The 25,555-nt window shown below is 38.0% G+C and overlaps 1 protein-coding gene across 2 annotated transcripts in view; it reads right to left on the bottom strand.

Moving 5' to 3' along the window:
• igsf21a (immunoglobin superfamily, member 21a) overlaps positions 1 to 24,880 on the bottom strand; it is a 218,651-nt gene extending 193,771 nt beyond the window's left edge. For both annotated transcript variants that reach the window (XM_078247520.1, XM_078247518.1), the window contains exon 1: positions 24,742 to 24,880. In XM_078247520.1, coding sequence (XP_078103646.1) covers positions 24,742 to 24,880 — 139 coding nt within the window. The remainder of the gene's footprint in view (positions 1 to 24,741) is intronic.
• Between the last annotated feature and the right edge of the window lie 675 nt (positions 24,881 to 25,555).

Below are 25,555 nucleotides of genomic sequence, written 5' to 3' on the forward strand. Positions count from 1 at the left end.
TATGGATAGTTATAAAGTGCTACCCATTTAATAATTATGTATTAAACACTAAATATGAAATTTAAATAATATATACTTAATACATTATATGTATCTATTTCTATGTGGCTATCTGCCTCATGGCGGGTAAATGTTTGTACCAAAATCTTCATTTTGGCGAAGGTGCAGCTATACTTTCTTCTGCTCCTCTGCAGTTCGTGGCTTCTCGGGGACAGGCACACACACACACACACACACACACACACACACACACACAAACAAACAAACAAACAAACAAACAAACAAACAAGCAGACGCCAGCCACCATGTCACTTCTGTTTACTGATGGCTAGCGTTTACCTCAGGCTAATTCATTAGCTATTATGTGGCGATTTTTGACAAGCAGCTAACGGAGTCTCAGTTCACCGTCCGGGAGCCTCTCTGACACACTGACAGCTGTAGGCTTGTACCGTTAATGTTCTGTGCATTGTCAGACACATGCAGCAACTTTCCTGAAACCGCTTGCGAGACTGACAAGTCCACAGCAGCCCGTGGCATTTATTATTATGATGTGGCTGTTAGACAAATTACTTTCTTATTTATATGAGTGAATCTGGCCCAGAGTGGTCCTCTCTTCAGAATTGAAGACAGAGCTTGCTTGCCAGCCTCCACAGCCTCCATGTTAAAATACTCAAGGAGAAAATGTATATATTTTGTGATCAAAAAGTCTTCCGAACTAAACAACAAGATACTTTGTTCTTCATTGCCTCATGACCCATATGTTTTCTGAACTGATGCCATCATCAGCAGGACAACATCAATATTCAATTACAGCTGGAACAATTCCAAAAGTTGCTGCACAATTAATTGTCTCAGACAATTACAATGTTAATCACAATCAGTTCTCTTTCAGTGAAATTAAAATATATTGTTATGTATTACTTTTTCAAACAAATGTTTGAATGAATTCCAAATACGTCTTGTTAGATCACTGTTATGTGACCCATATAATGTAATAACACAGGTACACAGCCTATAAAGTAAAACACGCCTCTATTATCATACAACATTGTATTATTTTCTTAAATTTACATTTTGATTGACAGAACATTTATTCTCATAGAAATAGAAAACAAAGCACCAAATAGACACGTATATAATTACAATTTGGCATATCTTAACAAAATCAACAATTACCTTCAATAGTCATACCCCTTAGGACCTTAGCTAATGTTAGCAATTAATTGTGTTTAAACAAAGAAACTGATTCCGTAAAAAATTGCGACTAGACAATTATTTAATAATTGTTACAGGCCTATTGTCAATGCCTTCCAAAACAGTTACAAATCACTGATAGAAAAAGATGATTCATATGTGAGTTTTTCCATCTGACACCACTGTAATTAAAGATTGGTTGGGGCTCCATCAGAAGAGCTTGTGTGACGGTAGCCTTCGGGAACCCCTTCAGCTCTCTGACGTACAACCATTTCTCTAACTTTCCCAAACTAACCATCTGACATTTACACCCACTTCATTTGTTATGCAACTAATTCTGTCACTTGTCATGTGAACAACTGGGTGCAAAAGTATGAATGTCTTTCAGGCAATACTGTCTTAATTTGTTCCTTAATCACATAGTTAAACAATGCAAATAATAAAATGATAAATGATGAGTCTTGGAACCTTTCATCGTCATAGGTATTAAAAAAAAAGAAGGTCCTGTGTCAAAGCCTGATGCTTTGTCGACCCCATTCATCCACTTCAACCTCCTACTGTATGTAGACTTTGAGGCTCTACTGTATAACAATGTCACACTGCTTCCACCTTTACCCCTGATTGACAGGAGTCATATTTCACACGGTCGCTATAGGCTGGTTAAATGTAAACAGATGTTCTTTTTCAGCATTTTCACAAACGTCTGACTCTATTGTTTTCCTTGGGAGAATAATGAGATCATGTCTTCTAAATATCAATCAAGAGTTGAAATGTACTTTTACTTTTTTAAAGCTATAGTGCGTAGTTTCTGCCGCCAACCATGAGGAATTCTAAGTAATAACAACAAAACTGTTGGCGTGTCCACATGATACAAGCCCTCCATGCCCACGAACTGCGCCCCCCCCCCCTCCACACAGTTGCTAGTAGCCAAGGAGGACACGGAGGATTACAAATACATGATGGGGGTAATTATCTTTACTCAAGTTTCTGTGGGCGAAGGTCGCCAGAAGCCACAATCTTCTGAACATAGCCATACTGAGAAATACAGAGAGAGTTGTGTGGAGCTGATAGTCTTACTTAGCTTTGTATCAACTCATTTGGCAATGGCTTGAATGTAACGGACGTTCATTAATATCAAAAGTTACACACTAAAGCTTTAAGAACTGCACTGAATGTTGCAAGATGAGTAATGATGCATTATATGATATGCCAAACTTGGAAACCTACAGTATCAGCTACATATTCTGATATAAAGTTTTAAGATATGAGATTTTGCAGTGTATAGTTGATCTGATGTTTCTCCATTCAGTTCAGTTCCTCTATATTGGGCCATCTCATTCCCTAAACCCCATGTTAAGAAGCATACAAAAACAGGAAAAAACAATTATGCCTAAGCTTCTTTTCCATAATGGATCCAGCCCCAACATTTGTGGTAATTGCTGTCATTATTATGTGCTGTTCATGTGTAATGAATGTGAGATGGCTGCTTCACCACAGTCAAAAGAGAAGGCAAGAATAGATTTTTGTTGAGAAATTGTCTTTAGAGATTGTAATGATTTCTGATCATGAATTATGTGCACACTTGAGGACTTCTTATCTTTGTATCTGCGCACCCCTGTACATTTAACTCATATTAATAGAACATTCAGCAATACACTCTTAATATTTCTCTTCTCTCAGAGCGATGGTCTATGTTTTATTTGTTGAATCTACATTTGATTAGTTCTCCAGCTATTTCCTTTTACTATTTCCATATGATGAAAAGATGAATAGATAATTAGAATGAGAATCTCAATTTAAAAAAGCAAATATGCAGACACAACTGTACATGTGCCATTGCAGAAACCCATTAGTATTACAAGTTATAATTGTACACACTTTTTTCTTACAATTTCACAATATTTGTTTTGCAAAATGATTAAAAACATATTTTATATGTATATTTTCACGTGCTGTTTCGTGGACAATGCAACCTTGTTAACCTTGGTGCAAAATCACCTTGCTTTTGCAAAAGTGGAAATCAAGAGGAGTATGATCACATTCGAAGTAACTCACGGAGCTCTTTCGATTTCATTAAAATATGGAATAGCCAAGATGAAGTCACAGCCTTCGCTGCTCTCTTCATAATTACACCCACTTATTTTATTCATCTCATCACTTTATGTCCTTGACAGCCTGTGAGTTTTTAATCTACTGTAGGATGTAACCTTCTTTACTGGGCTGTGAATGCGTGCTCTGCTCACATGTTGTAATCCCGTCCCTGTCCAACACTATTCATTCCTTTTCTACTCAGTAGTTACACTCCAAAATCAGAAAAGGATTTATTGCTAAGTAAGTAACACTTACAAGGAATTTGCCCTGGTGTGTGGTGCATACATAAACATATTAAACATGTATATGAAATAAACAATAAATACAGAAACAAATACATACAAAATAGCTGTTTAACATAAGAAAAAAAAGAGGCTAAATTGTTTTGTGCAGAATGTGCATAAATGTTTAGGGATGTAGGGCTGGGTACCGAATTCAATACTTTTTTAGGCACCGACCAAATTGCCTCTAAAGTATCAAGTATCAAAAAATGCCTCGTCATTCAATACCCAATTTCAATACCTAAGGACTAAGACTCATCAGAGTCAGTGAGCTATTCAGCATGCAGCATGCTTCTACCAAGATCTAATAATGCTGGTGATTGGCTGTCTAACGTTACATGTCGTAAAGGCAGGCAGGTAAAACTCTGTTACACACAGAGACGGGGCTCACGTAGTAGAAGCTGAAAAATAAATAAAAAGATTTGTGCCATAATGTGTAATGTTGTCATTTATTTTTGTTTTATAAAATTGGTATCGAAAAAAGTATTGTTTAGGAACCGGTATTGAATATTTTTTAACGATACCCAGCCCTAGGGATGTGCAAAAAGTTTAGGATATATAGGTTAATGCAAAGTGTATTGTCTAGGGGGGGGGGGGGGTTTAAGAGTCAATGTCAGTGGGGGTCCGGGGCCTTGTTAACAAGGCTGACTGCAATACCTTCCGCTGTAATATTAAACTTTGCGGATGTTGTCTGAAATGTAATTGTACATTACACAAGGTAAACATATTTGCAGTGACCAGTGCCAAGGAAGCAATGAGTCTTGTTTAAAATGGAAATATCAATGGAAATATTACAAATTAATAATACATGTTCAGCCTCACCATCACAGCCTTTGGGGAACTTGCAGTTAAATCATTGATGTATTCAATGTTTTAAAGGCATTTAACAAAAAGTAGTTATAATTATTACAATTAGTATAGTATAACTTATGAACTCATTCGAATTGCATTCATGCATAAACTTTGCAGAAATCTCCAGTAAGACATACATTCCACCAAACATAGGATCTCTTTAATTCTGTCAAACAATATGCTTGATTTTGCCTTTATTATAGAAACCACTAATTGCAATAAAGACATTTCCTTTTCCGCTCTTTCTGCATAAAGCTTTATGCGTGGAATTGTTGAAGAATAAGTCTGATAAAAATGTTTCTGGCCAACTATCTGGCTCTTTGCTCAGAGAAGAAGCTACCATTCTTACTTCTGAGAAGCCCATTTATATAGAAATTACATCAGAAGAGGTACTACTTGAGTCATTTGCCCTTTGAAACATATTCCTTGTGGGCCAGTAGTGTTTTTACAAACCAGTAAAATTGTGATATCTGTTTAGCTTCATTCATCAGAATGTAAATGCAACACTGCAATCAGGCCTGAAGAGAGAATATTGATTCAGCCAGTAAAAGGTGGGGCATACTAGCCACTGACCATTGAACATCCTTTTTTTTATTGCAAGACATACACTAATAGAATTCCATGGGTATGTGCAGGGGAGGAAACAAACCAAGGGACTTATCAAGTCATCCATAATGCAAAAACACAACAGTATTATGAACCGAAATGATTTACTGCAATTTTACGTTGTAATATATTGTAGTGCTGCTCGATTATGAAAAATCATACCCAATTATTTTGGTCAATATTGAAATCCCGATTAGTTAACATAATTACTCATTGACTTTTGCAAAGATGTTGCATTTATTGAACCTAAAATATGGTGAAACAGTTAAACAAACAAAACTGTGAAATTTCCCTCAATACTTTTCCTGTTGAACTTGTTGAATTTCCCCCTTAGAACACAAGACAAAATAAGCACTTACTTGCAAAACGTAATGTGCAAAAGAATAGTTTCTCAATTACATTGATTTTGGGATCGTTAGGAGCCAAAATCGTAATAGCGATGAAAATTTGATTAATTGCACAGCCCTTATATTAGGGCTGTCCCAAACGATTATTTTTATATTTTTTTTTTTTTTTTTCTAGCAATTATCTTTTCGATTAGTCGACTAATCCATCTATCCATCTATCTATCAATTCTTCAATTAGTGGTTATTTTCCCATTGCTCAATTATTAACAATTTACACAAAACAAATTTCAATAAGGTTCAAATCTCTATTTATTAAAATAGTTTAACACTGCACTGTTCAAGTAAAATGAATTTTTAGTGCAATCTGAAGCCAGATGTAGGCTATCAATCCAACCACAAAATAAAGTCACTTTCAGGAGGAATACAAAAATAAAAACAAGTGCAAAAAGGGTAGCCTGTATTTACTTTTTTTAACAGTAGGTAAAATAATGAATAAGCTCTTGTTTAACAAGCTCTTCTCCCTTTAATTTAACTTGAATTATTTGTATCTAAAGGCTGGTTAAGCACTGTAGGGAGAAGTTGGACAGTTTTTTTTGTCTCATTCCAGTGATTGGCACATCTGGGTGATGGCGTCAGATATGCGTTAGCATGTTGTTGTATGATGTATTTTCACTCACATACCCAACAACTGCTGAACAACGCCGACACACAGTCCTCGTCTCATCCACCACTCTCGCCTGTAAATGACCCAAAGACCGAAGAATTCGAGGCGGGGATGGCATCAGGCGGGAGGGCATGAGACGAGATGGCATGACACAGGAGGCTCCACGCTGCAGCCATACAGTCTCGAAGTTTTCCCAAACTTGCGATCTTAAATAGGCCGGCGGGTCCTCTAACTCTTGTGGGTCGCCACCACTCGCCATGCTCGTCCTTTCGTGCTGCTATCTCTGACTCACTCACTGGACCGTCGACCTGACAAAAAACTGCATGTAGGCGGAGAGCTCGGCTAGCTTCAGAGCTAAGGCAGGGCTACAGATTAGGTGTCCCTATAACCCACGTATCTAACAGTAGTTCCGCATTAAATTAGTTCCGCATTACATTACATTACATTAATTTGCACGCAAGTTTTATTTATTTAATTTATTTAGTGACGCGTTGACGCAAATTATTAGTGTTGACGCATTTACGTAATCGATGACGTCGATGAATCATCCCAGCCCTACCTTATATATTGTGTTTTCTGGTTGCTTTTTAATGCTGGGTTTATATAGTATAGCTACTGTAAATATTCTGGTCAACTATATAGTTTGTTCATAATCATAAGAATATTGCTTAAAAAAAAAGAGGCAGTGTGTTCCAGTGTGATGTGTTAAGGATGTATTTTTATTCTATGTTCAAGCTATATTCTTACAGCATGTATTTTGACTCTAATGGTAAAGCAGCAGGTTGTCTCCATTCGTCCCTGACAAACTTTAACTCTGCATGATTCAGTGAGATTTGCCTCTACATTGGTTGTATAATACTGCAATAAGTGATTTTGCCATGACTGTGCTAACAGCAGCTTTTGTCATAAAAGCTTGAGTCTGTCTTTTAAACAGTGAGATTTAAAATAGTGCTAGAATGTGGATTTAAACTGAGCAGGTGTGGGTGTCTCATTATATCATCCAGAGTTATTTTACCTATCCGTCCCGCGGGCGCATGATCATAAACAAAGAAATGTGTTCTTTCAGCCCGATCTTTCTCTGGCTTAATATAGTATAATCCTGTCATCAGCTGTCTTTCCTCATGGGTGGAGCTTAAACAATAGAATTAATATTAACCACCGTGTACCCGCACATGGAATGGTTAAACAGTAGGAATTATACAAAATAAAAAAAAACATCCCCACAACCGACACAAGTCATTTTACTTTTTATTCTGAGATTATTATCCTGAACACGGAAAGCAGCCATGGTCCCATCAGGAGAGTGGCTGAATGGGAAGGAAAGGAAAGGAAGGATAGAAGAGATGAGACTGACAGATGTCTACTTCACATTGCACTTTAATTCTAGGATATATATATATATATATATATATATATATATATATATAGTCATCTCCCAATCACATTAAATCTGTCATGCTACAGCTACAAGGAGAAAATGTACATGTTCTAATATGGCACTTATGTTTTACATTTTCTCTCGACTGTGATGCCGATGTTATTCTAGAAATCTAAAGCACTGACCTTTGAGAAAGAGTGTCAGTCAAACTCAATAATCTGCCAGTGATTCATGCTCAGCTGCCCAACATATACAGCACTGCCCTCTATGTTTTTAAATAAAGAAATAAAAATGCAACACAGGATTACTTTTAATTACATAATATATGTTATGTTGTTGTGGCATCAGATGTCCAACATCTGATATCAAGGACATTTCACTGAATTTCAATGAAGTCAAAGTGCACAGAATTGTTCTCATTTTATTACTGGTACGGTGTAAAAATGAGGCTGGGCGTACATATTCATTGGGTTTGCATAGAAAAAGGGATTAGATAAAATGGCAAAACGAAACTGATAATACAGTCTATTGAATTTACAATCTGACTGCATCCTGGCGGGTTCTATCTCGGAGTGTTAGTATGACATGATGGAGGTCTCACTATCCTACACAGTGCAGCCAAATGTTCAGTCAGCTGTGGCAAGGACTAATGTGAGCTTTCTCTTACATTCACCTCCCCTTGGAAAAGGCAGCCACATGACAAAACTGAACAGCTGAGTGGGTGCGTAAATCAAACTGCTGAAATGACAGGAAAGCAATTTAATTCAACTTTGCCTTTGCTTTTGCCAAACAGGTGCATAACCAACATTTAATAGATAAAAATAAAAAAACTATGCAGGCTTGACAAGATAACTGTACATAGTGAAACAAAGTGAAGGCAACAGTACCCTTAAGGAGCCAGGAGCTAAATCAAATTTGGTGTTACTCAAGCAGTTGTAGTCTTGTCAGCACCAACACATCCTGTAGGAATGTCCAAATCATTTCTTCATTCCCAATTGAATCCAATATTTAGTTATGTTTTTCTCATAAAAAAAAAGTTGCACAACTAAAGTAAGCCTACATCACATAGTCTGCTATGGTGTAATATTTATAGGAACAGAAGTTTCCGTCTTAAGACAGGAAAGTTTGGACAGCTTTTTTTCCTCCCAAGCATGAATTAAAAGACTACTGAGGTTCAAAACGAATCCTCAGCCTTGAGCAGCACTTTGTATCTTCAGAACATCTCAGAAATAGGTGAAAATCAATTTTTTTTTAACCCAATATGAGTATGACTATGTCTTCATAGCTTACTTTCATATACTGTAAAGCCCTTTCACACATGCACTGCAAACTTGAACTTATCTAGACATTACCTGGCAGAGCTGTATGTGGGAACGCAAATGTCCGGATCATTAAGCGGTGTTTACCCTGCCAGCCCCCTAGTACAAAGTCCGAGTAATCTCTGGTTGAGCCCAAAGTGTGAGGATTCACAGCAAGCGAGTGGTCGTGTAGATGATGTTTCATCAGGCTCACACAAAACCGGAAGAAAACAAACAGCCAAGGGTGAAGAAGGGTGATTTACACTAAGACGGCAGTAAAAAATGTCTAACTGGAGACAACGAGTTCAGGAAATTCTATCTGTAAGGGCCGACGCCGAAATCATCAGACAAATTCAAGGAACAGCAAGCGACTTTATGATCAAATTATTAACAGCTCCATGACATGGTGAATCACCCCTTGTCTAAACCAAACAGAGTATTTCCAGTAAGTGAGAACATACCTGAGACGGGCAATCTCCTGTTGTGTGCTACATGTGTGAAAAGGGAAACTCCGGACTATGTCAGGACCTGATTCCTCAGACATTGTCCGGAGTTCATATGTGAAAAAGGCTTTAGTGTGCATTTCATTAAGAGATAGTTGTGAACTTTATCTATTTGCAGTTCATTCATGCACAAAACAGATCAGAGCCACTATGCATCAATTAAAATTGGTTAGATCTGTACCAATCTGGATCCTTTTCTTTGGTCATCAACAACCCTAATCAAAAGAGTTTAGTTTTAGTTTGAATGCTCGGAAAGAGAGATTCCCATTCTGCCAATGTACTTATTACACACTTAAATGCACAGCTCTCCAAATAGTCTCCACCTACTCCCTTTCCCTATTACCACCACCTCCCCATGCCTCTCTCTAAGTTTGATTAAATACAATCCAGTGGGGGTGTTTCAGCACAAACTTGATCCATGGCCGAAGGCTGACTCTACTCTGCTGCGTCAGAGCCAAAGATATTGCGCAAGCCTTCCTTTTCCCTATTCCCACCTCGTATTCATCACTTTCATTACAGTCTGGAAAAAAACTCAACCTAGTGAGAGGTCTAATTACACAGGGGAGCCTGTTGGGCACGGCCACCCTCTGTCTAAGGACATGATACAGGATTACATGATTCAAAACACTTTTATCACATTAAAAAAACACTAGGATTTAACAGCTTTTTCTTTAAAAAAAAAAGGTGTATCAAGGCGTAACCATTCTGTTGTACAAAAGGTCTTCAGAAACTGACGTACAACATTATAGATAGTGGAATATTTTAAAACTACCAAGGGAACTGTGTTTGTGTATCCCACCAGCCACGACACCAAATCGGGCCAGTTTATAGTATAAGAAATTGTTGTATTATTGGGGTATATACATAAACGTGGCATAATAGCATAGATTTACTAGAATTAATCAAAATCTATGAATTACAAATCAAATTGCATATGTGGGTAGCAAAGTATCTTTACAGAGAATTGGACATATCAGAAAACCCATTTGAGGATTATTACCCAAGAATGTTCTCTAATGTTCAAGAAAGCTTAATTCAAGCACTATTCCCTAGAAAAATAATGCAACACCCCGTCGTAATCTACTCATACGCCTATGCTTTGTCTTGCCTTTGTTCTACAAAGCAACATGATGAGCTTTAATGCTAATGCTTCAACAGTTTAGTGCTAATTTGGGGTTACATTTTGTGATTTGTGAGCCCTGACAAAGCCTGCAAACCTCTGCACAAGGTTAAAAGTGATGCAGCAGATGGTCTCTATACCTATGCCCCGCAATGGTACATGCACAGTAAAATTTGAGAGAAATGTTTTGACAGAGCAACAAATTGTGAGCCTTGTACTAGCTTATGTTCTAGGTAGATATAAAGAGGAGCTTGTTCCCTTACCAGCAGTCACATTAAAGCAAAGACACAGCCAGAGGGTTTGACATACAATTGCTCCATATTTCAATTCCAACGCTATCCAAGCTGAAAGAAAAATAATCTGTAAGAAAAATATAATTGACAGTGTGGGCTTTAACGTAGTTTAAGATATTGGCTAATGGTCACAGGAAAAGAAAAGCATGGCAGATAACATTGCATGAAGTGTGGTGTGCTCTGCAGAGATAACTGTGTTAAGGTCAAGTACCAATGTCTTTAAGTGTAAACAGCTTGGAACATCATGCTTGCATACCCCAAGAGATCGCAATCAGAAGACGCTAGAATCCCACCATGGAGCCACATTGTATGCTTCCAAACTAAAGGTTAATTGCTCCAGGCACACAAGCAACCAACAGTGAAGTGCAGTGGTAGAATGTAACTTAGTACGTTTACTCAAGTACTGTACAAATTTGACTTACTTTCTACATTTTTTTTTGTTTACCATTATTTATTCAGGGAAAGTTTACTGAGCCTCTCTTTTGCAGGAACGCCTTAATCACATTCACACAGTTATACTTTCACACCTGGAAGCTGCCCAGTACAAAACAGTCCTTTTTACTCCACTACATTAATCAGCTTTAGTTACTAGTTACTTTACCAATTAAGATTTTGTTCCACAAAACACATGTAGTTTATAAAATACAATGTTTTATTATAAATTTAACTACCCAACAATATACAGTATAGGCCTACACGTCCAGGTGAAATAATTAGCTGATGAATCCCTTAGTTGATTGACAGAACTGTTTTGACCAATCCTAGTTTCTAAAATAAGTAATTTTAATACTTTAAGTACATTTTTCGGATGATAGCTACTTTTGCTTAAGTAACATTTTCAATGCAGGACTTTTACTTGTAACAGTATTTTTACAGTGTGGTTTTAGTAAAGGATCTGAATACTTCCTCCACCGCTGGTGAAGTGTCATCCCAGCTGCTCCCTGACAGTACTGTATTTCCCTGTCCTGAGGACATTTTACTGTATCAGTGATACCAAGTTAAAAGGCACAAGCCACACTTACTTTCAGACGCAAATTAATACTGACAGTTTTATTGGGCAAAAATAAATTAGATCATCTATGCTTTATATAAAAATTCAGAATGAAGGAGCAAGCAGCAAAAAGTTAAGTGCAATCACCCCAGAAGATGAAGCACCCTCGCAATACTGAAGTAAAATAATCATATCAAATGCAGGCTATGATCCATATGCAACGGCAGTTTCTATTATTGTATAATTCATGTCACATGCTCAGGAGATTAATTCTCTGAACTTGCAAGACAAGTTTTGCAGCGAATCAAAGGTTTGCTGATAAATGTTATCATAAATGACAGATGTTGCAGGATGAACACAAAGACTTGTCCTATCATGGACTGACACAGTCTGTAAAACTTCACTAAGACCTGCTCCTGGGACTGGAGATTGACGTCCTCATGATTTGGTGATGATTTGGCGATAGAAAACATGGGGATGTTGTCCCAAGGGAAGAAAGTCTCTCTGTGGCTCATGTGGAGGAAGGCAGCGTGCAAAAAAGGAAATAATCTGTTGTCATGAAAATGCATAGCCCACACAATCCTCCCTTACTCCCATCTGCACAGCTACAGCCTATCCAGAGTGACGTCAATGTGCAGATTAGGGCGCCCCCCACCCAATCTCTTTTTCACGCCTAATCTGGATTTTTCATGAAACCTCTGCAATGCTGCATTCACAGCCTAAGAGATAGCTTTGAATAGACATAAGGAACGGAAGAATCAAACCAAACTGGCAAAGCAGTGATTTGAGATATTTACAGTTACATACTGTGTGCAGGATAGGATTCTTGTTAGACACATTGTTTGTTTATAATAAGTGGTGGAATGTAACTAAATATATTTACTCAAGTACTGTACTCAAGTACAAATGTTGACTACATGCCACTCTCTACTTCTACTCCGCTACATTTCAGAAAGAAATATTGTACTTTTTACTCCACTACATTCATCTGACAGCTTTAGTTACTAGTTACTTAACAAATTAAGCTTTGTGCACACAAAACACATGTAGTTTATAAAACACAATGTTTTATTTTAAATTATAGCCAACAATATCGATAACGGCCTACAAGTCCAGCTGAAATGATTAGACCATTAAACACAGAACTGTTTTGATCGTTTGCAGTTTCTAAAATGTTTTTCTGCATTGAGTAATTTTAATTTTAATACTTTAAGTACATTTTCCTGATGATACTTACATACTTCTTCTTAAGTAACATTTTCAATGCACTTATTTTACATGTAACAGAGTATTTTTACAGTGTGGTATTAGTACTTTTACTTAAATGAAGGATCTAACTAGTTCTTCCACCACTGTTTATAATTAATATATCCCTTAGATCCTTATCTCCCAATCCTTATAGTTCCAGTTGATATTATATGGAACTATAATCCTTATAGTTCCAGTTGAGATATATATATATATATATATATATATATATATATATATATATATATATATATATATATATATATATAGATAGATAGATAGATATATATATATATATATATATATATATATATATATATATATATATATATATATATAGATAGATAGATAGATAGATAGATAGATAGATAGATAGATAGATATATTTTAATATCAACTGGAACTATAAGGATTGGTCAGTTAAAAAAATAAAAGTAACCCATTCCACATAATGAAGAGGTACATTACAAGGGCTTACTCCAAACAGACATATTCTGACTATATTGATTCAATGTTATGTCCTATATATATGCTGCACCTCCTGCTAATGTAAGTGATACTGACCCTACCATGTTTCCTTATAACATAACCTTGATAACCAGTGTACATAGTGTATGCTAACACAGAAAAAAACAAGGACAGCCGCGTTTTATCTTTTCAATCTGAGGTCACAGTGATGTTGAATAATTCCACTTGCTCAGGTTCTTCATTTTCTTAAAAAAAAAAAATAATAAATAAATAAAAAAAGCATAAAGACAGCAAACTGCGAAGAATCAGAAGGTCTGTATATGAAAAATTCATCTGTGCACAGCAGTATTACTCCTGGAAGCTTAAGCCCCCTGTGATAAACCAGGAACGCAGAGATAAGTGTCACGTACAATATACATGGCACTTCTCAGAGTCTTTAATAAGGAGGCTAATGTTGGGACACAGTGGCAGAGCAATTGTTATTACACAGCAGCCATGTTTGAAGACGATAAGTAAAAAAAAATCGCATAATCCACATTAGCATGTAGAGAAACAAGTGAGGGGAGAATGATGTAAAGCTGCTGATAAAGCTCGTCAAGAAACCCTTGCTTATTCTAACTGCTAATTCAGAAAAAATAGAAAAGGTTCTCATATCTTTTTCATGAATATGTCATTTTGATATCATTTACAGATAAAAATTTCTGGTAAGGGAACATACAGTATGACACTGTTTGGAAAATGGTAACTGTAAGTCACAAACTACTATGTCAGACCTTCTCTAGCCCATCTTGGGAGACCTTACTGAGCAAAGTGTATCTACTCCTTCTTCTATCTCTGCAAACCACCAGCTGTTGAGGGAATCAAAGTTGCTTCAAACTCCCACGCAAGCCAGAGCCATCAGCAAGCCAGCCTACATCTGTGTATGAGGGACTTTAGGGGTAGAAAGGGAAGCTGCTGTTTGAACTTCCTTGCCCCAAGCCTTTAGTTGTCTCTACTAATCACAGGCTTTATCATTTGATCATGTGGCGCATCACTGCTGGAGAATCACATGTATTTCAGCCATATCGGCGAAGGAAAGCACATTTTCCCCCCTCTTTGCAAGAGGGTGTTGCGGGGGAGGACAGATCTGTTGTGATGGTTACAGATTCCGTTGCATTATTTGCATTGTAGGAGATGTTTGCCCTGTGGTTGACCCCTTGGGCCTGAGGCAACGAGTCATCTCGGCTGCAAACCCCAAAGCTAAAGATGCCAGCCGTTAATAAATTATGTTAATGGTTTTCCAATAACCGATTCCTTGCAAACAACACACTTTAGCTCATCCAAAACGTCAAAGAGATGATATGGTTTCACACATTTACCTGAAAAGCAGATAGTTGGCATGTATGCCAATGCTCAGAATATGTTATTCTTTCACATGTGGCTTATCACTGTCACAGACATTTCAGGTTGTCACGCTGTTGGGATGAATGCCTTTGAAGAAACTAAAAGCCAGAATTTCTTTCAAGATCAACACCCGCACCTCAATGTGAAAAGCAAATGCATGCATGGTTGAGAGGTGTAAAACTGCTTCAGACCCGCTGTTGGAAAATTTGTAGCAGCAAGTGTGAGTTTTTGTTCAGTCTCATAAAAAAAGGTTTAAGCCAAAGTTAAAGGATTACTTCACCCACCCTTAAGACTTCTACAGTACCAACACAACAATGGAGGTGAATGGAATTGTGTTTGTGGTGGTCAAAGAATTTTACAATTTGAATTGGATGTGTGCTGGATAATCCTGATAATGAGACCTCACTGTGGAGAGAGCCTTCAATATTCTCTACCTTTGGTAGAAAATATAAAATATAAATAAAAAAAAATGTTGTTATTCCCCACTTTCTTTTTTAGGATTTGGGTGAACTGACTGAATCTAATTCTGTGTCCCTGTGGTAATTGATCTGTCATCCCTTGGTATATGTGTAGCTGTATATGTGTAGCTGTATATGTTTAGATCTAAAAAAATATCTTTCTTTTCTCTTTCTGTAAAACGTCAAATACTTTACCCATTTATATTTTCATCCTCAATGCAGGGGCGTATATACATAAATGTAGCCAATATTTTGCTGCAATATAGCTAACCCAATATCATGGGTCAGGAATGTGTGTTTGGATCTCAGTCGACAAAAACTTTTACATTTTGCACGTGGTTGTGCTCCAATTTATTAATTACTTCCTTGTTCTCCTCCTGATCGAACAATGCAGGTGAGGGAGGATGGCAGCCAACCCTTTTCATTTATTTGAACCAGTCTTTGTTGAACTTTAATGCTTTACAAAAACCAAAGCAAGTAAGCGCTGTGATTACTCTTCTGAAGTGATTTTGGAGAGGGAAATTGGGAAGAAATACACTGATTGACTGACATGACACCATTGTATTCATATAAATTCAATCCAGGCTAAAGTGAATGATATTAATAATGCATGCATGTTGCTTCCTCTAAATGTCAGGTTGTGGTCGACTAGCGGGGCCTGCTTTGGTTGTTTGATAAATTGATTAAAATTGATCATGATTGGTTTGCTGTGCATGCAGAGCCTGCATGTCACACTCTTGCAACAAACTGTGTATCCAAGAGCACTTAAATCAGTGTAAATGACGTTATATCAGAAACAGACTGCTGTTGTAGATTAGTGTTACGTTTCCAGCGTCGCAGCTCCGAACCATAAAGTTAGTTGTGACAGACGCCTTGTTTCTTTAGGCTAACTATGTTAGCTTTAGCCTGGCTGGTAGCAGCTTTCTGCGATGAAAAATGGCCGGGATATGTCGTGATTACATTGCATTCATCAGGTTATTTAGTTTGTCTTTGCAGCGAACATAAAACACTGACTACTGTAGCTTCACTACGTGGAAAAGCATGTGCATCACTGTGTCAGCGGCAGCTGCCGCTTACAGTACGTTTTTACACACGGGAGAGCCTCACTTCCCATAACAACCCCCCCCATCGGACTAACGTTACGTCACATGACCACCTGTCTTAAAGGGGAAGGGTCGGCCAGTAACAATCATGGAAAAAGAGAACGGTGAAAGTTTACTTTTTTTAATCAAGCAGCAAAGAAGTTGTAGCGTCAACATCGCAACGTCCTGCGATGTGACTATCGCGCATGCGCACATCGCGATGTAGACGTTGAAACAAAATATCGTGCAGCCCTAGTTACATGTAAAGCTCCTCTACTCAATAATCAAATAATAAACCTCAAATATTTACTGACGTCCTGCAGGGACTGCATGACACCACAAAGAACTTTAGGCCATTTAGATTTTTCAGTAAAATCCATTTCATTTTTTGGTCTACATGCACAGAGCTGGCTGAAACACTTTGACAAAAGCTGTCATTTCTGGGTCAACAACCTGTTTCAAGTTTCATTATGGCTCTTTCATCACATTAAATTGGGATTTCATGTTACAAAAGATCCACACTAAAAGTTGAGTATAACATAAATTAGACTTTATTGAAGATGATCACTGAAGGAGACAATTGGTAGTCACACATAGGTTATCTAAAGTGACTGCTGTATACGGGAAAGGTTTCCGATATTTCTTCTTCTGTGAAGCTATTTGATGCAGCCTAGCCACCTTTGTGTGGTATTGATGCTCTAATTTCGGTCAAAGTACTCTAGTGTAAGAGGTCAACCAGAGACTCAAAGCAGTTGTGTTTTTTATTAAGTTACCACCTGAAAGAAATGAATGTTATATTTTTCTACAAATTCCAAAACCCCTCATTGTTTGAACTCGCTGTCACATCCCAGGTTTCAGTGGAATACATAATAGAGTTTTAGGACAAATCCTAATGATCCTATCAGCTGCAGAGGATAGTGTGATATTAAATTGTACACTGCATCAATATTAAGCCCAGGGTGGTCTATGAGAACAAAAATAGTCTAGAAATGAGTCGTAAGCAATAAATCAATAAATAGATCAAACGGCTGCATTGTACTTTTAGTGATCTCCAGTGTTAATAGACCCCTGGCCATAATAGCACATACTGTAAGCTGAAAAAATACATGTATACATTTATATAAACCATCACAATGACTGACTGACCAGTCAAACAATAGCAGAGCAAAACAATGAAGACTGCTTCTAATCTGAGTATAATCATTTTATATAACTGCTGAAAGCTGCAGTGCTCATGCAAAGCCTGGTGATTGTTAGATAGTGGCTTAACCACAACCCATATCCCAGCTAATATCTCTTCTCACTTCCTGTGATGCAAGACCAGCCGTCAGTAGCAGACAGTCACAGTGCACCGGAAACCATCACATCTAATAGAGATCCAGTGCCTGGTACATCTGTCAACACCGCTATGATCCACAATCAACAAGCCAACCTACGTACAGTACTGTGGAATGAGGCAAGATATTATCATAGATGCTTCATATCAGCAGTGGAACAGAAGGGCTTAAAATAAACTTGCGCTGAAAGAATACATACTGTTTTTAACCTATAGCAGAGACAAACATAAAGGCTACAGTGCAGTGATGAGTACTCAAGTCCTGAACTCGAGTCGCTATTCTCTGGACTTGTGACTTAACTTGGACTAGTGCACTGATGACTTGGACTCGATCATTTATGACATCGGACTCGAAAATTCATGAAATAGGACTTAGAATTGGATGACGTTTCTGACTACTTTGATGTTTATTAGGCAGTAATGAAGTACTTGAGTCCTGGACTCGGACTCAAGCACTATTCTCTGGATTTGTGACTCCACTTGGACTCGCACACTGGTGACTTGGACTCGAGGATTAATGAAATCGGACTCGAGCATTCATGAAATAGAACTCGGAAGTTTGAGGACGTTTCTGACTACTTTTATGTGTAATAGGCAGTGATGGAGTACTCGAGTCCTGACTCGAGTCGCTATTCTCTGGACTTGTGACTCAACTTAGACTCACGCTGATGACTTGGACTCGAGAATTTATAAAATCGGACTCAAGCATTCATGAAATAGGACTCAGAATTGGATGAAGTTTCTGACTACTTTTATGTTTATTAGGCGTACTGGACTCGGACTCGAGTCACTATTCTCTGGACTCGTGACTCGACTCAGACTCAAACTCAGGTAATGGCGACTCGAAATCGGACTCTACTCAAACTATTCTTTGGTGACTCAGACTTGGACCGGAACACTGGGGACTGGAGACTTGACTAGGACTCAACAGTTGGTGACTTGACTACAACACTGCTACAGTCAGTCAGTCTATTGCAGGCATGTCATGTCATGTTTAGTTGCCACTCTATGATTTTACAGCCAACCACCTGTGGCTGTACCATGTGCCTATATTGACTCCTTTTTGTGCATTTTAACTGCAATAACTCAAACAACCACAACAGTGTGTTGTACAGAGCTGTTTAAGTCTGTTTCCAATAATGCTCAGTATCCCTTTGAACTTTGACACAGCTGAACGTAGATTATTTTGCTCCTTATCCCTGTAATATTCCTACCAGATTCTACTGGCAGCAAATCACAAGAGCCTGCCTGTCCCATTTTCTGATCTATATAAAATCAGAGCGCCTTGCACTTTACTGCATTGCTCTTTGAACCTACATGCAGCTGTTCAAACCTGAACCTAAAGTAGTTCTCACTTGTCATTTGGATTTAGCCTAGGACATGCAACGACTGCACAAAAACATGTTTTCTTTTATTCAATTGGGAAAACATTAAAACACAATATAAAAATATGAGCATCTGAGGGAAGATGCATAATTGATTGCATTGGACAGCAAATTGTCACTTGCTCTGAGAGTAAAAAAAAAAAAAGAGGGATATTATTCATAAGGCTTTTGAGAAAAGCATTATCCCCAGTGAGAATAATGTAGAAGGACATACAGTATCTAGTATTACGGTGTAAGACACTCAGTCCACAGATTGCTCTAAAAAGCGAAAGGGAAATGAGATACAGCATTAGAGATACTTTGATTTCTATTAGGTCAGACTGATCTGAGAAAATGGTCCCGGGCAGAAGATGAATATGAGTGGAAAAGCCAAGCCAACTGCTCTTGCCAGAGACAAAGTGTCAAAAAGATAAAATTTGCTATAATTTCAATTCAATCCTGAACACTCTTATCTGTAGTTCTTAATCTCTTAGAGAAATCTCTAAAGCCATGTGAAGCAAGTCTGTTATTGCCTAAATGGTGATGTAATACAGACAGTAATACCACCTTGTGCCAACTTATTAGAAATTATTTTTTGGTGAAGTCTGTAAGGACAAAAAAAAAAGTCAAGCCACCCTACACAACACCTTACAGTAACGTAAAAGCATGCACCTCTTATATCCACCAAAATCAAAAATGGGACTGCAGAGAAAAGCAGCGCATCGCTTCTAGCTGAACCTCAGAAGAATAACAATATTTCTTCACAATTAAATTCTAGGGTGTTGGGGATAATAATTTCCCACCAACAAGAAGTCATAAATCAAAACCTAACAGTGAACTATAAAACTATCTCTTGGACAGCAGCAAGTGATCTCAGTGCAGCAATTGTGATTAGTTAAGTCTCGATGGACCTATTGATCATCTGTATTTGCGGGGCAAAAAAAAGTAAATGAGCACATTTCCCAACAGTTAGAACTATTGCCTTAAACTAGGAAAACACCAACCAGGTCAAACCAAACCTGTAATGTGTCACATGAGATTTCACAAAGATAACAGCAGTAGTTTTGTTTGCAGTGGCTCAGCCTTTCCCTTATTCAAAAATCCCTGCAGTGGTTCAAATTAAATTATACTACTTTAAAACACGGAGCTACGATTGGTATAACAACATAAACATAACAGAACACATGTACAAATTCAGCAAACTAGTATTCAACACAGTATACATATTATACTGTTAAGGCTACAACCAGTAGATGTCTAGCCTAGCTTGGCATAAAGATTGGAAACAGCTAATCTGGCGCAAAAAAAGTCAAAAAATTACAAGTTGGCGTTTTATGGGGAGTGGGTATTTCTTGGCTAGAAGCCATAGTCTAATTTCCTAAAGCCTTGTTGTTGTCACCGTGAGGTTTACCAGCAAAAACTTCAGGAAGTCGCTGCTCGTGGCCTACAAATGGTCTGGCACAGAACCCCATTTAACTTTTTTACACTCAGGTTTTTGTAAGAAATATTCAAGATATAACATGTTTATTAGTGAGCTTAAGAGATGTTGATAGGCAGATTTTGAGGCAGAGTTTATTACTTTCAGACAGAGCCCGGCTGGCTGTTTCCCCCTGCATCCAGTCTTTAAGCTAAGCTAAATTTTATTGGTTTATTTAACTATCTGCAAGGAAGTGAATAAGCATATTTTCCCAAAAAATGTCACAGACAATTTATTTAACCAACAGGAATGGTTATCGGGATTCTTTGCAATGTTAGATGTTTCCAAAGTTCAGCGTCTGAAGTAGTCCTCTTCGATCCAGGAGCCAATACTTTTTTCTTGGATTGAATTGAATTTCTATATGAATGTTTGGCCTACAGAGTAAGTACTCTGGTGAGATCAATTCTTATAGTGGTGTGTCTGTACTGATGTAGCAAAAATCAATCAGATGTAACAGGTGCACTGGAGGCTAAAGACACACACCATGTTGACCTGCACATGAAAATATGCCAATGCGTTTGAGAAAATACGGGGACAATTTCTTACTGTCCAGTTAGGGTATCAACATATGTATATATAATATACTAAAGATTTGTTTGGATTTTACATTGCATCTCTGAGGTAAGACTAGATTGTGCTGTGTACACATCAGGCTTGTGCACAATTCAGAATTGAAAATGACTCCTAAATTCCTAAATTTGAATTGATGTCAAAAACAGGATCTAGAATTACATTTAAATTTGAATTAAAGGAAGCAGAATTGCAATTCAATAAAAATGAAGAAAGAAAGAAATGCATATACATAATTTAAGTGTAATGAAGCTTTACAATATATGTCAGATATGATTGCATTGCATATTCTATAAAGGATTAGTTTGAACTACTTGTACAGATTACATTAACAGGAAATGTTTTCCCCCAGCAATGAATGTTAAAAGCGCTAGTCACAGAACAAATAATGAAGTTTGATTTATTTTAATTGTATAATGTAAAATAATTTTGTGGAACATGACTCCATTTCCCAGAATGCTTTACTTTAACCAAGTATTTAAAATGATTGCCAAACAATTTGAGGTGGACATTTGTTTGAAAGCTTCTTTTCTACACAATATGATGGTCAACACTGGACTTTAAGTTTCAGAAGTCCCTTACAACTTCAGATTACAAACATTTATAGATTTGACACCTGTAATAACAGCGACATGGGAAATAATAGCAGGCCTAAAAGGTCATCTGTACTGGTTTATTTTGAAAAACCAATTCCAACAAGAATACCTGGAAACCACAGAGCCATATGCAAGCACTGCAGTGCTCCAGTCTGTGGCTCCATCAAGGCTACTTCAAATTTCAAAAGGCATCTACAAGTAAGTTAACAGAGAGACAGTCTTTTATTTTGAAAACCATCTCTTTATGGTATTATGCTACTGATATTTGATATCATTGTTGGGGTCACTACTCAAGAACATGTAATACACATTATTCACTTAAAAAAAACAAAAAACATAATGTATTACTTTATTTGTTATTCTCTATGGATAGTAACTCATTACTCTACTCATTACATTACTGTAGCGCAACACAGCAAGAGCCTGGCATATAGCTCATAAAGGGCTTAAACACACCTTCAACTCACACCAGTAACAGTAACATTAATGTGTTACATTACTCAGTTACAGCCAAATGTGATTATATTATGGCATTACTTCGTAAGGAGTTACCCCCAACACTGACTAGTTACGTGTAATGAAATGATGTTATTAAATTACAAAATTAATGTAATTGTATTTAGTTGTATTACTGAGGTAAAATGTGTAATTCAATTAGTTACTAATCAAATTTAAAGGAAATTGCTTTGCATTGATAAAGTAATCCAAATAAAGTAATCCAAACCACATTTATAATGGGTAACTTATAACAGTAAGCAATTACATTTCCAAAGTAACCTTCCTAACACTGAATGTACGTGAGATTCAACACAGTCTGTTGTGTGACTGTGTGGAATTTCTTTAAATTGCCATGAATGTAATTCCACTTCCTGTCATTCAAATTCAAATTCAAATTCAACTTCCTGTGGGGCGGAGTCAATTCAATTCAATTCATGAAATTCATGAATTGAATGGAGGTCAATTCTGAAATTCTGAATTTTGCACAAGCCTGGTACACATACAGAAGGTCTATAAATCTGCATGCATAAATTGTGAGAAAATATAACTCCTGGAAAAGCCTACAGGCAGCCACAAAATATGTAGCCTGCTCTTGATACAGTGACTCTGTGACATACCTCACAGCCAAACATAAATCCTGACCTACTGAATTTCACTAGCTGAGGCTAGCTTGAAGGTACAGCTGCATGTTTGCTGTGACCAAGTTTCTCAAGGAAGAACGCATCTGGCGCATAGCGATGGCACATGGGCTTCAAGTTAACTGAATGAGATACTGTAAGTATCTCTGTATTTTTGCTGACATGAAAGAAACGGCTGGGGCAAAATAAAAATGTATGACATTTCAAGATAGAGATGACAGTGGAGTCATTGACCACAGGCCCTCTCTTCGGGGAACAAAATCTATCTTAAGACACTGGTGCACACATTGAAAAAGAGAGACCTTCTCTCTCTCTCTCTCTCTCTCTCTCTCTCTCTCTCTCTCTGTGTAAGAATTTAAAGTGATATTCAGACAACAGCAGATAGTCAATATAGAGAATGCCACTTGGGGGGGAAACAGACAATAAAGATGAAATCCTGAGGTGTATCCACAGGATAAATCTATTTTGTTAAAACAGCAGTGACAACAAAAGCCAACCACAACAACCACGCAGTCTGACCGAAAGTCACTACAACTCAACTCCTGCCAGTTGGTCGGCTCAATTCTACCTTTCACTGTTTGCTTGCATGGCAATCTACATGAACCAAAGTAATCAAAGCTATTGGGAGCATTTCAAATGAGCATGACTGCATTACTGAGGTAGTCCTAAATACTTTGGCCTGCGTGTAGTTCAGCATCATCTGAGCAGGGCCGACCCGGAGGCATTTTATCACTTAACATTATATTAAGCCTAACTGGCATAACGATTTCCTATATGGGTCAGCGAAGGTCAGAAACAGTTCAAAACAACAGAAAATCCTTAGCTAATAGCACATGTTAACAGGTTGGTCCGAAAGGCATGCTGCTCTGATGTCGTAACCGGGAGTGAACTCTCCTCTGAAGTCCTTCAAACACCACAATGTTACCACCAGTGCACTGAGTGTGCGCCTCTAACTCCAACAGAATGAAACGCAGCCTTACATGCTCTTTCTATATTCCTCAGTAAAGGAATCAAGTGCTTGCAGTGCAGTCTTGTAATGCAAGCTCTTGATGCATGACGCCATGTAGAAAAGAAGGTGCCTCTGCAAAATGACACATTTCATCATATACGAGAGACAAGTGAACATGTTTAAATTACTGCCACCAGGTCCTTATCTGTTGCAAACATTTGGATAATACTGGCTTCCCCTAAATTGCAGTAGAACATCCTAAGTCCCATCACCATTGCCTCACAAAATAGAAAGAAAAAAAAAACACACAATCCTGTAGCCTAGAAGACAGCCTAACACATGTTTAAGGATGCGTTTATGTTCTTTTCAAATCCAAATTCGCTTTAATGAGAAATGTTTTCCATCACATTTAAACGCGAGGACAGAGAGAAAACAAGCGACACTGATGCCACCGCTGTGCGGATCAGACTGTAGCCTACGGACAGCCGAAATCTGCATTGCAAAAAGACACTTTAACGTCTTTCAAGGCAACAACTTTAACAGCTGCTGAGCCCATGTGGGCGCTATCTGATGTGCAAAAGCCACGACGACCAGGACGCAGAGGAGTGCGCTTCGGTGTGCGCGCTCGTGTTAGTGTGTGTGTGTTGTTCAGAAGTAGGTGTTGTCATGCATGCTGGTCGCGATAGTCAATGCAGAGGAGTTAAGACTTAATACATAACTAGGCCTCCTGCTAACCATGTTCTTGCATCTCTTGAAGCACACCGACACCGCGCACTGTGCAGCCTGAACTCGATCCGATCATAATTCACTGATTTCTCTCTTACACGACTTGGTTGGCGCGGAGGGGGAAAGTCGGCATGAGGCAAGCGTGGCACCGATCGCCTCCACCCAGGTGTCCTGTTAATGGCCAGGGAGTATTTCACTGTCACATACGACACACTCAACTCATTGGCAGTTAGGCTATTGTTAGACCCCACGCATGGATTGCAGGGCTGCGCGAGAGCTTCCCCCTTGTGTAACTGTGTTAAATGATATGACAGACAGGGTCAGACTTACCGACGGCTAAATCCAGTAGATCTGCGCACAGCAGCAAGCACAACGAGAAGACGGTCATCTTTCCCTTATTTTGCAATAAATCCCAAACTCCATTTGCGTTTACATGCTCTCCGGGTCTCGGCTGTGTAATCCCCACCATTCCAGAGGTATGCGATTGAAAGGTGCCCACAAACTATTCATGATGCAGCTCAAGTCTGAGTGGAGAAATCGGAGAAGTTGATAGTGAATACGGCATTCGGACTGGTGAAATCGAGCATCAGATATTAATAATATTAATAATAATAATAATAATAATAATAATAATAATAATAATAATAATAATAATAATAAAGACTGGCTGCGATTAGGCTACAAAATAAGCGGAGTGTTCTTTTTTCCCCTCCTAGTTTAAACAATAGGGAGCTGCGCTGAGCCGCGGAGCAGAGATAGGCTCTGGAAAAAAACGGAGAGGTTTGGATGAAAATGTCTCTCTCTCTCTCTCCCTCTCTCTCCCTCTCTCCCTCCGCCCTTCAGGCAGGCGCACAGTGATTCCTGATCACTCGCTCTTTTATTTCACACAATTTTCCTTAATCCTGCCCTGGATTCAGACCACTCTAATTCTGTCCATTAAGCCGATTCATTTCTGTTTGATTCCCCCCCTGTAACAAACGGGTTTTAAAGATCCGTATGCGCCGCTAGGCTATAGTATAGACTATATTACAACTACGAGAATACAAATACATAAGTAAAGCAGATGGCAAACCATGTCCAGTTCATCAAGCCAATCAATTCGTCAGAAACTATTGAATGGATGTTTTGAATGATGTTTTTAATT

Source organism: Sander vitreus, chromosome 4 (genome assembly GCF_031162955.1).
Source record: "Sander vitreus isolate 19-12246 chromosome 4, sanVit1, whole genome shotgun sequence".
Taxonomy (NCBI): Eukaryota; Metazoa; Chordata; class Actinopteri; order Perciformes; family Percidae; genus Sander; species Sander vitreus.